General features: G+C 35.0%; 1 protein-coding gene across 2 annotated transcripts in view; it reads left to right on the top strand.

Moving 5' to 3' along the window:
• The window catches only part of ATAD2B (ATPase family, AAA domain containing 2B), a 194,860-nt gene that overhangs the window by 111,110 nt on the left and 67,861 nt on the right, over positions 1-15,889 (top strand). For both annotated transcript variants that reach the window (XM_006880636.1, XM_006880637.1), the window contains exons 17-18: positions 4,448-4,583; positions 11,571-11,757. In XM_006880636.1, the coding sequence (XP_006880698.1) occupies positions 4,448-4,583; positions 11,571-11,757 (323 nt within the window). The remainder of the gene's footprint in view (positions 1-4,447; positions 4,584-11,570; positions 11,758-15,889) is intronic.

Below are 15,889 nucleotides of genomic sequence, written 5' to 3' on the forward strand. Positions count from 1 at the left end.
ATTCCATTGTGTGAGTATGCCAGAGCTTCTCTATTGATTTGTTTGTTGATGGGCACTTGGGTTGTTTCCAGCTCTTTGCTATTGTGAACAAAGCTGCAATAAACATGGATGTGCATATATCTGCTTTGGTGGCAGTAGTGGAATTGCTGGGTCAAATGGTATTTCTATTTTATTGAGAAAGTGCCATACTGCCTTCCATAGTGGTTGCACCATTTTACAGTCCCTCCAATAATGACTAAGTGTTCCAGTTTCTCCACAACCTCGCTAGCATTTGATGTTTGCTGTTCTGTTAAATTTTGCAATTCTTACTGGGGTGAGATGATATCTCTTAGTTGTTTTGGAGGCTAGGATTTTGAAGGTCTGCCTTACTTACTTTGGGCACTTGGCCAGGACAGACTGGTCTTTGGAGAAGGACATCATGCTCAGAAGGGTGGATGAACAGCGCAGGAGAAGGAGACCTGGGATGAAATGGATTGCTATAGTAACTGGGACCGTGGGGGTTGATTTGTTGGAATTAGTGAGACTGGCTTAGATTAGGAAAGAGAAGAGAGCTGCTGTACATAGGGTCGCTATACATTGCAGGCAACTAAATGGCACATAACAACAATAGGTTTGGAAGGAGGAGTGGCATCCACTTTCTAAATAACATGCCTCCAGAAACTCTGTGAACTTTGATAAATATCCCTAGTTGTAGAGGGGCTTCAAGCCTTTTTTTTTGTTCATAGGGTCACTATAAGTCATGTTTGACTCGAAGGCAATCATCATCAACAACAACAGCAATAGTATTTTATAGTTGTTTTTGTATCAGCCTTTTGTATATGTGGTTAGATTAATTATGTAACTTTGTGTTGGCAATTGTAAAATACATTGCTTATTTTTTATCAAGCATTCTCTTTGTTATGATAGAGAAATTGGAGTGGATTTTGTATGCTAATTTTCTGTTGTGACACTTTGCTGAAAATTGTGCTTGTCTCTAGTCTTCCTTGTCCCAGTGTGTTTACCACGCTGCAGTTAGAATCACCGTTCTAAGGTGTACGTGCAGTCATATATATGCAGTCATGCTGTTGTTGTTGAGTCAACTACATCTCCTAGTGACCCTTTGAACAACAGAGTAGAATGTTGCCTGGCCTGTGTTGTCCCCACTCCTTCCACCACTCTTGAGCCTATTGTTACAGTCACTGTGTCAGTTAATCTTGTCGAGGGTGATCTCTCTCTGTGATTCTACCTTTCCCAGCATGGTGTCTTTTCCCAACACCTGGCCCCTCCTGACAACATGCCCGATGTGGGAGACAGGTTTCACCATCCTTGCCTGTAAGAAGCACCCCGGTTGCTCTTCCTACAAGACAGACTTGTTTGTTCTAACCCTGGGGTAGCCAGTACTCTTCTCTTAACACCGCAGTTCAAAGACATCAGTTCTTCCTTGGTCTTCCTTGTCCAACAGTCAGGTGCAGATGCGTACAGAGCAGTTGAAAATCCCATGTCCTGGATCAGGTGCACCTTGGTATTTGTACTGACACACTTGCACTTTGGAGAGGTACCTGGCAACAGATTTTTCCTACGTAACACGTCATGTTGCACCCTTCTGTAAACTCTTTGCGTGGTTTCCTGCTGCCTTCTGGGATCTTGATTGTCATCTCCGCATTCTCACCTTGACTGTCTTTTCACTTAGTCCTTCATCTCGTCCAGACATTTTCCAGCTCCTTGAACCTACCCCACCCTCTCTCTTGGGGTCTCTCAGGCTCCCTTTACTTGACTGGTTCTACATTCTCCTCCTCTTCTGAATAAGTACTTACCCTTCTATTCAAGCACTCCATCTGCTGAATTTAAGAACCTCTTTGGCTCCCCTAGACTGAGTTAGATGTTCGACTGTATATTCTTATGAGGTACCGTTCAGTTCCTTTGTCACAAACTCATCACCTTACAGTATTTCTGTGATATCACCACCTCCTTTCATGTACGCTCTGGGAGGATAAGGTATCTCCTGTTCACCATGTATTTTAAAACCTGGCACTTTGTAAGTGCTCGGACATTTTTTGAATGAAAAAAAAAATCATTTGAAATTGATCTAAGACAATGTAATTTTTAATTTAATACATCCTTCTCAGGTTTTTCCAATAAAATTAGTATTTAAAAAAAAATCTGGTAATTTTCTTGCTGAGTCTTTGGTATTTTCTCTACATAGGATCATATCCTCTGTAAATAGATATAGTTTTACCTTCTCACTGCCAATTCTGATGCCTTTTATATCCTTTTCTTGTATTGTTGCTTTGACTAGAACTTAGGATACAAGTGGTGATAAAGGGTATCCATGTCTGGTTCACTTTTGCAAGAGGAAGGCCTTCAAGTCTCTCTCCACTGACAGTGATGTTAGCTCTTGGGTCTGTTTATATACTTCAAATTTTATCAAATAATTTCTTTTTCATTTCTGTCATTCTATTTTTTTTTTTAGATCGTCAGAAAGGTTGTAGGATTTTGTCAAATGAACTTTCAGCAATTTGTTATATAATTATGTGGTTCTTTTCCTTTTTAAATTCTAAATAATGCATTACATGGATTGTTTTTCTTTTTTTTATTATTAAATTTTATTAATTTTAATGAACATTTACAGAGAGGATTGTTTTTCATACATTGAAACTCCTTGCATACCTAGTATGAAACGAATTTCTCATAATGATATTTTTAGTATTATATTGGAGTTTAAATTCTGTTGATTAGAAATTTGCACTCGGTTTCATGAGGGATTGTTGTTGTTATGTTCTGTTGAGACACCTGCGACTCATAACGATCCTACAACAGCACTACTCTAGCCTGTGCCAATCTTATCACCTCTGATACACCTCTCTCCATTACCACAGTCACTGAATCGGTCCATCTCATTGAGGGTCTTCCTCTCTTGTGCTCCAAAGCACGACATCCTCTCCAAGGACTGATCCAACCTTGCAGCATGTCCTAAGTATGTCAGATGAAGCTCCAGAATCCTTGCCTCCAAGGAGCAGCCTGGTTTCACCCTCTCCAGGATGTACTTGTTTATTCTCTTAGCAGTCCCTGGTATATTCAGCAGTCTTCTCCAGAACCATAGCTCAAAGGCATCAATTTTCTTTCGATCATCTCTAATCATTGTCCAGCTTTCTGATGCATAGCAAGTAATTGCAAAGACAATGGCCTGTGTCCCGTGCACTTTAGTTTCGAGTGACATCGTTGCTCTTCAGTACTTTGGAGTGGAATATTGGTCTCTAATATTATTTTTCAGTGGTATCTTTGCCTGGATTTGGTATTAGAACTATGCATGCTTCATAAAATGATTTTGAGAATATTTAATCTTTTTGTGTTCTTAGTTTGAGGAAATTATTATCAGTTCTTCTCTGAATTCACCTGTTAGAATTCACTGATGGTAAAACCATCATTATTTATATCAGACACTCATAGCTATATTTGTGGCACAATTTCATTATTCTACTGTAGAAAACATTCCTCCATTCCCCTCCCCCCATGATTTTAGAAAGATAGTAGTATTTTTGTCCATCTCAATGCTCTCCTGAATGTACTACACATGTAGTATTCTGTTTCATTTGAATGCATAGACATTTGTGATTTGTACATGTACTACAACTGTTAATACGTAAAGATGTAGTCCAGGAACATTTTTACTTATTATATACTCTTCATAAGGATTTTATTTCCATATAGTCAAACAAAAACCCTTTCTAGTTGGAACCAACTCCTTGCTGACGCTTCACTAGGTTTTCATAGGCTGTAAATTGCGTGAGGGAGCACTGTGCTTCTTCCTCCTGTAGAGCAGCTGGGAGATTTCAACTGCCTGCCTTTGGTTTGGCAGTTCAACTAGGACACTAGGATTAAGTTCATTATGGACTTAAACCCAGAAGTCCAGTGAGACTTAAAACTCATTTATTGCAGAATACTATTTGAATGAATGCTTTATTAACCTTGTCTTTATTTTGAGTGAATTCCTGACTCCATCTAATTGGACTAGTTTTTCCTTGAAAAAGTTTGTATGTGTTTATCATTTGAAAATTGTCAATTTGTTTCCTGTTTTTACTTTTTCAGAATTGATCATGACTCAACTACCCTATTAAGTAAATAGAGTACCTTTTGTAATGTGGACTGTAAAATTATCTCAAGAATTGTAATAAGTAGATGTGTAAAAATGTTAATGATGCCATTTCTTTACTAGAACTTGTCGCAGTTAGCAAATGATGACTTAGAAATTATATCTTATAATAATTAATAACTGTGAAGGTGAAAGAACTCACAGTGATTTCCCTTGAAAGTATAAAAAATATTGTAGTTTTATCAGTTTGCTTAGTAAATAGGTGTTTGTTAGTTTATTAAGTTTAATTTTTTAGGGTGCAGTTAGTTTTAGAAGAGAAATTTATAAGCCTCATAACCCATGGGTTTTTTTGTTTTGGGGTTTTTTTTTTATCAACAGATTTAGAAGCTCTACTTTTAGATGATAGTGAAGATGAGAATGCTTTATCAATTTTTGAAACCAGTTGTCACTCAGGATCACCAAAGAAACAGTCATCGGCTGCTGCTGTACATAAACCCTACCTTCATTTTACAATGTGAGTACTTGACTTTATGTGTGATTTTTTTTATAGTTTTTAGACTAATTTGCTATTTACAGTTAGAATTGTAGTGCATTTTTGCTTTTAGTTCTAAATTCACTCACTTACTCATTGCTGTCCTTTTAGAACAACCTATAGCTAGCTGATTGTGCAGTGAGTTTCTGAGACTGTAAATCTCACCAAAGGAGCTTGTCCTTCTTCCACGGAGTGGGTGGTCGATTTGTACCACGCGAGAGACCCCACCTTTGGGTTAGCAGCATAACTTTGTATGGGCTACACACCCCTTGTTTTAAGTGTTGTAACTTGGGGACTTTATTTGACTCTTTTTCTTCTTGTGGCTTGGACACAATTCTGGAAAGCTGTGTACTTGTTTAGGTGGTAAGTTTGTTGATTAGCTAATTAACATAATTTTTTTGCCCCCAAAAGGATAATCTTTTGTACTGTTTATTGCTTGATACTTTGTTCTTGTTGGAAAAGAAAATCAACCTCTGTCTCTAATGTTACTGCTTTTCAATGTGAATTATTATGGACAATTAATGAAATATTTACTAGAACTTAAGAGTAGGACCTTGAAGTTTTGAATTAGAAATTGCCCACTAATTAAATAACTTATAATTCTGCAAAACTTTATTAATATAAAGGTCCCTGTTTTGTCAATTTCACGATTATTCTATTTATCTTTTCATCATCAGTATTGAAGCATCTTTTGCTGTGCCCTTAATAGGCGAACAATTTTAGTGAACAATTAAGAGGCCAGATCTTTCTGATGTTCTAAGAACACCATCACTATTTTATTTATATAATCAGTGTTGTAGTTAAAGGCTATGGTTAGTTGGTGTAGTAGTATTTCTTTTAGAAGAGGCTAGGTTGGGTGAAGTTTAAGTAATTTTTCTTTAGATACATTTTGAATCATCAGTTTGAACTCAAATTACCCCCATTTCAGTTTGAGTGATTTTTTGCAAAGTTAAATTGGCTTATTTGCATGAAACCCATCTTTTGTTTTTAATTGCATTTGATTTAAATTAGGCCAATTTACTTCCATCATTTCTTGTGCTTTTTAACAGCAAACTCATTTCATTAAGGATTCTCCTCTTTTCCAGATCCTTTTTTCTTTTTTTCCAGGTCTCAGCAATATTTTTGTAGACTTTTACAGCATTACACATGTCTCTTTTATGGCCAGATAACCATTTCCCGCTCTCTTGTTTAACTGGTTTGTGCTGTATGTGTTGAAAAGGTTAGTTTTAATGATAAAAGAGTAGAAGATAAGGAATTCTCAAAAGACATTTAAATTTTATAAGAGCCTCTTTTCAGGAAAGCAATACAGAAATATATTTTTACATTAGAAAACTCACATTTCCTATTTTGAGATAGACAGGTTTTTATTCACTACGTTTACTCTTGGTTTCATGTGTGCTACTTGTATTGGTCACCAGTACTCTTCATTATGTAGATTACACAGCCCTGCATGCTGAAAGTGAGGAGGTCATGAAGTGCTTTATGCAGAAGATCAAAAACTATAACCTTCAATAAAGATTGAATCTCAACATCAAGCAAACAAAATTCCTCACCAATAAACCAATAAACAACATCGTAATAGAGAAAAGATTGAAATTATCAATGATTTCATCTTACTTGGATTAACAATCAGTACCCATAATAACAGCAGTTAGAAGATCAGAAGATATATTGGACTGGGCAAATACAGTGTCAGGGAACTCTCTAGATTATTGAGGTGCATTGATGTCAGTTTGAAGACTAATGTGTGCTTGATTCAGCGCGTCTGAGACCTGGACAATGAAGAAGTATGACAGAATAATAATTAATGCCTTTAGTGGTTCTTTGTGAGAAAAGCACTGACTGTCCCATGGACTGCCAAAAGAACAAATAGATTTGTCTTGGAAAAAGTACAGACAGAGCTCCTTGGAAGCAAGGATGGCAAAGCTTTGTCTCATATACTTTGGGCGTATTGTTAGGAGAGATGATTCCTTCAAAAAGGACATAATATTTGTAAAGATAGAGGGCCTGCAAAAATGAGGAAGATGCCCCCCCCCCCAAATGGGATGAATTACACAGAAATTGCAGCAGTGGGATCAAGTATGTCAGAGATGATGAGGATGGCGCAGAATAGGACAGAGATCTGTTATTCAGAGTCGTTAGAGTCTTACTCAACTTGACAGCACCGAAGAACAACAACAACAACAACATCAACATGTATTACACATTTTGATTTAGCTTTTCTCCAGGTGTTAATTTAATTTTTAACTTCTTTTACATTTGTTTTTCTAGTTCACTTATTTAATTGTGATTTTCATTAATCATGTCTAGTGGATCAATAATGAGTTGCAGTGTCAACTCAGTTCTAGGTGAGTCAAATCCACCAGCTGCTCCAAGGGAGAAAATGGACATTCTCCCATGATATGATTGCTAAGGGTCACATATGAGTCAGTTCTTACTTGATGGTACTGAGTTTACATTTTGAGTAAGATAGCTATATCGTAGAACAATTTTTTCTTTTATCATAATAATATTAGTTTATTTATTCTTTTATTCATCTACCCACACATTGCTTAATTTTATATGTTTACAATGCAATACATTGTATTAGATGTTGAGAAGGAAAGCATAAATAAGATGTAACATAGTTTTTACTCTGCAGATGTTGATGCTGTTATAGAAATGACACACCTCGTAGTATATATAATGTATTATGAAAGGAGAATTAAAAAACTTCCACCAGGGAGTCTAGGAAGGCTTCACAGAAGAAATAGTGTCCTTTACTGGCTCTTTGAGTATGAAGGGATGAAAGTACTTGAGAACTTAACTCAAAGAAAGTTATGCTAGGTGGATAGAATGGGTGTTTTATATATGCTGATGCATGTAAGCCTCTCAGCAAATCTAAAATACATGTGATCATTTTTCCTTATATTATAGATGAGGAAGGTGGAGCCCCAGGAATTCATTGCCCATGAGTTTGCTGTTAGTAGGTGGCATTATCAGCCTCTGTCCTGTTGGTTTCCTGGATTAAATTTTCTTTCCTTTGTCCTATTGTTGTTGATTGCCTTTGAGTCAAGCACGACTCAGCGACCCTGTGAACAAAAGGACTGAACTCCCCCCCCCCCAACTGTCAACATTTATCAAAGTTCATAATTTCCAGAGGCATGTTGTTTAGGAAGTGGCTGCACTCCTGCTTCCAACCTTTGTCCTATATGACTTCTAAATTGATTCCTGCCCTTAACAGGTAGAGCGAATTGCATTGCTTCCTTATATTGGTCCAGTGTGGGCTTTCACACACCTCAAAAATAGACACATCAGAAGAAAGTCCCTTATTTAGTAAGGGCTATGCATGATTTTTGTTTGTTTTCATTTTCTGTTTGAGCAACACATCTCAGCATGCCAGACTAATGCAAAAAAGGTACTACACAAGTAAAAAGCATAACCTTAGTGCATGTCTTCAGTCACATTAGCCTGGCTACTGTTGGTGGGTTTCTTTTTCAGCAATATCCTTCTAGAAATATTGGACCAATTTAAATTTTCACCTCTAATTTATAAGATTTTCATATATGTTAAAACCCTGACGTCTTAAAACCTAAATTTTAGTGAAAGGAAACAAACAAATGTTATAATTAAGCTGCTGTCACTGGTGCCATTGAATGGACTACGACTCCTAGCAACCTGATGGATAATAGATCCTAATCTTGCCTTCTTCATGATGTCTGTGATACATGGACCCACTGTGTCAATCTTGTCAAGGATTTTCCTTGCTTTTTCTGACCCTCTGCCTTTCTCAGCATACCGTCAAGGATTGAATAAATACTATGCTAGAGGAGGGAGGGGGAAGGGTAGTCAATCTTAAGAACTAAAGGAATCCTAAGAGTAGTTCAGTTGCAGAATATCTTAGTATATACATTTTGTACTTTTGTTTGTTTCTAGTTGTTATTGAGTTGGCTATTACTCGTGGCCCCTTTCTGTATAATAGAACAAAATATTGACCAGTTTTGACAGACTGTACAGCATTGTGCTAAGTAAATTAACTCAGTCCCATAAGGACAAATACTGTATAAGTCCATTATTGTAGAATGAGTGTGAAGATCCAAGGAGGGGAAGGATGGGAGCAGAGGCGTGAGAATGGGTGGGGGTGGGGCATGTTAATCATAGCTTTGCGAGTTGTCACAGTTGGTGGGCAAAAAATATAGCCAAGATGCTGCAGAATTTGCTGGCTCTTTGTCAAATTATCCAGATGACCTAAGTACTGCTTTACGCAGACAGTTTGAAAATAAAGTTCGAGAAGAAAACAAAAGCTATTTTTTTCAGGAGGATAATGGAATTCCAGTGCATCTAAGGGGGGGAGGGGATAGCTGATGACCTCCTGTATAGAGCCACCATGTTTCTTAGAATTGTCAGAACAGCATATGCCATATATCAGTTGGCTGTGGCATTGTTTTCCAAGAAGCAGGATTGACTTTAAGTTATCATTCCAGCTCTGGCTTCAGTTTAATTCCATGCCCTGTGAACCAGTAATTGATCAAAAGACCTCTTCTTTGGGGATCACAATTTACTGCCTTGTGTTGTAGGTGTAGGATAGGATGGGTAAAGGAAATGGGAAAGATCCAGTGTGAGAAACAAATGTATGCGAGATTTTAACTAAACCAGTATATAATAACATAACTTATTTCACAAAGAACCCAAAAAAGGGGGAAGAAATAAAAATAATATTTCCCATTCTTGTGCCATCTTCAGACCATTGGTATATTGGAATCCTTTGTTGTATCTATTTTGTCTATTCATTTCATTGAAGATTTCCCTCATTTCTGCTATTTTACCAAACGTGATAATCTTTTCTAGTGATTTACTTGTCGAGGTAATTAAGCTGAAATTTCTTCTCAGGATCACGTGTTGTTGTTGTTTGTTTTTCCCCCTGAAATTGACCTGTTGGTTCTTTGGCCATCTACAGTACATTCATTATTCTTCATCCGTTCTACAGTTTGACTGCATCAGCATTTCATTTGTCCTCCACTTTTATTGTACACCTTTTTCATGCATTTGAGACAATTGAATTGTCTCATTGCTTATATCAGGTGCACCTTATTCACCAAAGAGACATTCTTGCTTTTTAAAACTCAAAAAACCCCCTCTCTTTTGCAGTAGATTTGACTAATGCAAGAACCTCATGCTTAACCTTTACTTCTAGAGATGTTGATAGTCAACTCAAATGGAGTGAAATTAATTGACAATTTCAAGTTTTTAATTCATGTATTATGATGTTACTTTTCGGTCCAGTTGTGCAGATTTTCATTTTCTTCATATTGTGTAATACATATTAAAGGCTGTAATTGTTGATCTTCATCACTATGTGTTTCACAGTGTCGTTTTCAGCAAGCAAGGTTGTGTTTTCTGCATATTACTGGTTGGTTGAGTCTTTCTCCAATGCTGATGCCACATTTTTATCTAGTCTGACTTGGTTCAGCAAACACCTTACCATGTGCTTTGTCCAATTTCAAGCATATTCAGAACTGCCATATAAATTTCACAAAAGATTGTAACTTTTCCACTTCCAATAGTTGTCAAAATGCCAATTCCCCCAAAATTAAATTTTAATTTATCAACCTAGCAAGTAAAAGAGGTTTCTCATCATTTGAAGTAATGTTTTGTTTAGCAGGGCATTATGCTATGGACTATGCCACCAAAATTGCTTATTTGATCAATTACTTTGTTTTCCAACTTTTCAATCCTCTGTCTTACACTTAAATTACTCTTGAGTTTCAGATGCTGTCTAGTTACAGATTTCCCCTTTGCTGTACCAGAGATCTTTCAACATGTTGCTAACAAATCCCCCGTTCTCTTTACTCTGTCTTTTATTTTTAATGACATTGTCACAATCCATGTCACAGCTAAACTTACATCATCTTGAACTTCTTCCCCTTCTGTATCCAGTGAATAATCCTATTTTAATGGAAGTTGTTACTAAATTTGGTTAATATTTCTTATTAAAACCTTTTCTTTTACTGAGCCTAAGTTGTCTGAACAAAATATGTATATAATTGTGTCACTCTTCTTTCTTAATGTTTCCTTGTTGTCTTATGTATGAATTTTAAACTTTTAACATGGGTTGCCGGGCCCTTTTTTGTCTGATTCTCCTTTCCAACCCTTTCCAGTCTCTGTATGTCCTTTTAGATTTCCCAATTCTTAAAATAAATTTACTTCCTAAACTATATAGAACTCAAAGGTCGATGATCTTTTGATCTTTGTACTGCTAGGTTGTTGGGGTTTTGTTTGCACATCCTATTGTTTGCTTTTTTAATTAATACCTTTTGTTCCTCAATATATTTTAATTTTGCTTTAGTAACACTTCCTAGTAAAAACTGCTTAGGTCCTGTGCTACCTGTAACAACAAATTATAGTAATCTGTGCATTTTCTTTTTCACTATAGGCTAATTAATTGAGAACTCTATGATGAAATTAATATTGTTAATATTAATTTATTAATAATAAAGTAGATCTAGGGTATTCAGCATAGGAAGTAGTCTATAAGTGTTTCTTCAATGAGCATTTATGAAAATTTTTGTTACATACATCTGAATTCTTTGTAACTGCTTATTTTCTTTGTCCATAAGGTTATTGTTCTTAAGCACTGCTTGCATAAACTTTCTTTGTATAAGAGAATTTGTTGAACAAATAGGATTTTTAACATTTCACAACTAAATGATGAATTTTCTAAATTCATGCAAGTTGTATGATAGGATGTGTACCCTCATGTTTTAAGTTTTGTTTAGAATGAGTTTTTAGACTTTATCTTGCTTATTCTTATGGTTAGAAGTTTCAGCATTTTAAAACTATAATTGATAGGGAAAGATTTCATTGTACTTAGAAATAAAAGAAGAAAATCATATAGATTTATGTTTTTTGAATATTAATATTTTGCCTTATGTCTCATATTGCTAAACAGAATGTGTTATTAGAAATAATTATGTCTCATATGTATTACAGGTCACCATACCACCAGCCAACCTCTTACAGGCCAAGGTTATTGCTGTCTGGAGAACGAGGCTCAGGTCAAACTTCTCACCTTGCTCCAGCACTTTTGCACACTCTAGAAAAATTCTCTGTGCACAGACTAGATCTCCCAGCACTTTATTCAGTTAGTGCCAAAACACCTGAAGAATCATGTGCACAGGTAGGTTTGTATCATGTCAGAGTATTTCATTTTACTGCTTTCAAAAAAAACTCATTAATATAAAGTTGATATTTATTCATGTTGATCCTGTAGAACAGAGTAAACTGCCCCATACAGTTTCCAGGGCTGTAAATCTACATGAAGGTGACCACATCTTTCTCCCATGGAACTACCTTTTGATGAGCGACTTAACACTTGAGATCTGTGTCACAAGCTTTGCATTTAAGATCTGTGTCAAAAAAACTCCTTTAGATCCTATTAAATATTAAGTGCAAGTGCACAGTGTTTATGGATAAGAATGTTTACAAGATAAGCTGTACTGCGATCCCAGAGGTGAGCAGTTTGAATCCACCATATGTTCTACTGGGGAAGGAGGAATAACCTCCTCCTGTACCAGTCAGATCTGATTTGAAGGTGTGCACACACATGCGCGTGTGCACACGCGAGCACACACACACACACACGCACACTAATTTTTACAAGAACTGAGTTACATAGCTCCAGAAATTTCTCTATTTTTTCCAAGTAATTTATTGGCATAAAATTATTTTTATACTCACTTATGATCTTTCTTATTTCTGTAGAATTGGTTTTAGTATCCCCAATTTCATTTCTAATTTTAGATATTTGCATCATTTCTCTCTTTGTTAGTCTAGCTAAAAGCTTATTGTTATTACTGATCTCTTAAAAAATAAACTTCTGATTTTGTTTATTATGTAATTGTTTTTGTTTTTGTCTTCCATTTCATTTATCCTTGCTCTGGTCTTTGTTATTTCCTCTTATCTGGTAGATTTGGCTGTTTTTATCTTCTTTTTCTAGTTTCTTGAGTTTTAAGGTTAGGCTGTTAATTTGAGATCTTTATTTTTAAATCTATTTTACCTCTCAGAACACTGCCTTTTCTCTAACCCATGCATTTTTGGTATGGCGTAAGAGATTTATAGAAAAACTTCATAAAACAAAGAAGTAACTTTTTTCTTGGTTATTTATTAGTATTTTAGTATAGGACAAAAAGTCCTTTTTTAAAATGATTTAATTGATTTTCTCATAAAGGTTGCATTAATGCATCTTTCTCCTTGACTAATTGTAGTATCTTATTTCTTGTATTAAAGTTTCACTAAGCATTGTAGAAAAATGGTTTCCTTTCAAAGTTTTAATTTCTTATTCTTTGAGCATTCTGTTCTTATTTGGGATTCTGTAAGTTTATATCCTAGGAGCCCATTACATCACTTGGCAGTTTCAACTTTCGGCAACCCCAGTGTTGCATGGCTCAGTTGAGCTGTGCTCCATGAGGTTTTTTAGCTCTTTTGGAAGCAGATTACTCAGTCTCATTTCCCTGGTACCTACTGTATTTGTTCAAACCTCTATCTGACGTTTTGGTTTAATAATAAAATATTAGCCATTTATGATATAGGGACTCTTCTCCTTGTAACACTTGACTACTTACATCTGTATTTAAAGGTTTCTTTTTAAAACTTATGGTATGAATATAAAGCTGTATACCATTACATTGCTCCAGATTTCATGTTTAACTTAACCTGTCTGTGTGTTTTCTAGTTATGTTGATGTATATATTTGTTCAGATATCTTCCTTTTAGTTACACAAAAACAGCTAGATTATATGTAAGTACAGAAAATTATTTAGAACTATTTAAAAAAAATTAAAATAATTTATTAGGAAAATAAAAAACTAATAAAATTGACCTGAGAGGAGTTAGAATCTAAACAGGTACTGTCTGTGAAAGAAGAAATTTTACATGTGTCAAAAAAGCATTAACCCCAAATAGTTTCACAGATGAAGGGATAATACCATTATATGATATATAACAGTTCCAAAATATACTTAAAGAAGGAAAGATGCAAATTTAGCAAATCACCAGTGTCAAACCTTTTAAAAAAACTGTTTCTCTTAGGCAATGATCATAAAGAAAATATTACGAATAAAATATATTACCATATTAAAAAAGTAATACCATCATTAAGACATGCAGGGTTAATTAAGCTAAGCATTGTAAGAGAGAAATAAAGGAAAATAGAATTATTTAGTTGGCTTTGATTGTGCATGTGGAAAACTCAATATCAACCAAAACTGTTTTAGGGACAGTCAAAGAATTTCATAAGGTGACACTTTCAAATTGAATATTCCAAAGTCAATATTATGCAAACAATAAATCATTAGAAATTTAAAGGAAAAAGAAATCCTATTAAAAACTGCAAGTAAGTATACATTGGAACTAAATAACCTACAGGTATTTAAGGAAGAATTGAAAATTCAGTTGAGAAGTAAAGTTCAATAAATGAAAGGTAAACGTAAAAATTGTTATACCATGCTTTCCCCAATTCAGATTGCCTCAATTAAAATTTCAGTTACTTCACTTGTTAATCATGACCATAGCCAATTTGTTTAGTGTTTGTGAGCCTTAAGTTTTTCATCAGTACTGGCAACATAAAACTGTTGTGATGATTACAATACTCATCCAGTAAGTTTGGCATATAGTAAGTACACAGGAAATGTTAACTAAAACAGTGTTTACCTTTATTCTTACTGTTGCTGCTATTGCTTTTAAACAAATACATGATAAGACTTAACATTTAATGCTAAGTTCTCTTCTGAATCTGTAGATTAAGTACTGCTCTACATATTATCACCTAAAGATTTAAGGAGATGAGGCAATTAGAAAATATTCTGCATTATCTTTAGAAAATAGGTGCTGGAATAGCCAGGAGAATTCTAAAAGAAAGGATATAGTATAGAATCCCCAACAGATTTTCTAAAAGTCTAACAGAGCTACCGTTTAAAAAAAAAATTAAAAAAAATCCCAGGACTCCTTTATTATACTTTTTCTTCTGGAATTCTGATTAAGCATTGAGCTATTGACAAAAAGGTCAGCAATTCTAATCCACTAGTTATTTCATAGAAGAAAGGTGAAACAGTCTCCTCTCATTGAGATGAAGACAGAAATTGATGACAAGTCACGATGAGTCAACCTCCATGACAGTAGGATAGTGATAGACAAAGTAACAGACGAGACAATTCACACTTGTAGAAGTGAGAATTTTAGCAGATGATAATGATGATATTTTCTATCAGTATATGTCCTTAGACAACTGAGAAAAAGATAACTGGTTTTTCTACTTTTCTCTGCAGTCTAAAATAAATTCTACATTGTCTGTAAAACTGTAATAGTACTGGAATAATTTATATGGTCAATGTATTGATAGCTTTAAATAAGAGAAAGTAACTTATTAGTGATGTACAACAGCCAAAAAGATAGGAATATATTTGACTATATAGAACCTTAAAGTTGCACATGGCAAAATGTATTATTTAGGTAGAATAGCCATTACCTGGGAAAAAGTGTTGTGACACACATATTAATTGCAAGTTTCCTGATAGTAAAAGGTATCTTAAAATTCTTAGGATAAAAACAAATTAAAAAAATTAACAAAACAGTGGTACATGTTCAGTTTTAGGAGGGAATAAAGGAAAAACAACTGATACGATTTTGGAAAGATTCGTAACCTCAAAGTTTTTTTTTTTTTTAAACAAATTAAAGAAACAATACTTTCTCTAAAAAAATAGCCTGTCAGATTTGTCAAAATTAAAAACTTAAAAAAACCTAAAGAAACCAACAGTAGTGGTGGTGGTGTTTATTGTTATCCAGTAGGAACTGGCTCATAGCTGAGCCTTCAGCAGGTGTTCTGAGGCTGTAAGTTGCACAAGGGTTGGCAATTTTCTCCTGCAGAGCAGGTACACTGGTGGAATCGAACTGTGCCTGCCTTGGGTTGGCAGTGCAACACCTACCTACTAAGCCACCTGTGTACCCAGAGTCAGTGTTAGGGGAATGTATATTTGTTTACTGGTTTTCAAGTGTAGCTTGATGATGTATTTAAAGATTCACCCAGCCTAGGAATCTTTTGGGAAGTTTTTCTAAACATATTACCTACTAGTATTAAATGGCTGAAGGTACAGTGATTCTTAGTGGCAATAATTATTAATAAAAAATTGCAAAAACCCAAAACACACATAAACTAGCTTAAGAAATTATGGTATTGCATACATACAAAGAAATAGTGGAGTCAGAAAGATTTACAGAAACAATGGTGAGAAGATAGTAAAAAAAGCAAATATATA

This window comes from Elephantulus edwardii, unplaced genomic scaffold, assembly GCF_000299155.1.
Source record: "Elephantulus edwardii isolate Elephantulus edwardi_28Jun2011 unplaced genomic scaffold, EleEdw1.0 scaffold00009, whole genome shotgun sequence".
Classification (NCBI taxonomy): Eukaryota; Metazoa; Chordata; class Mammalia; order Macroscelidea; family Macroscelididae; genus Elephantulus; species Elephantulus edwardii.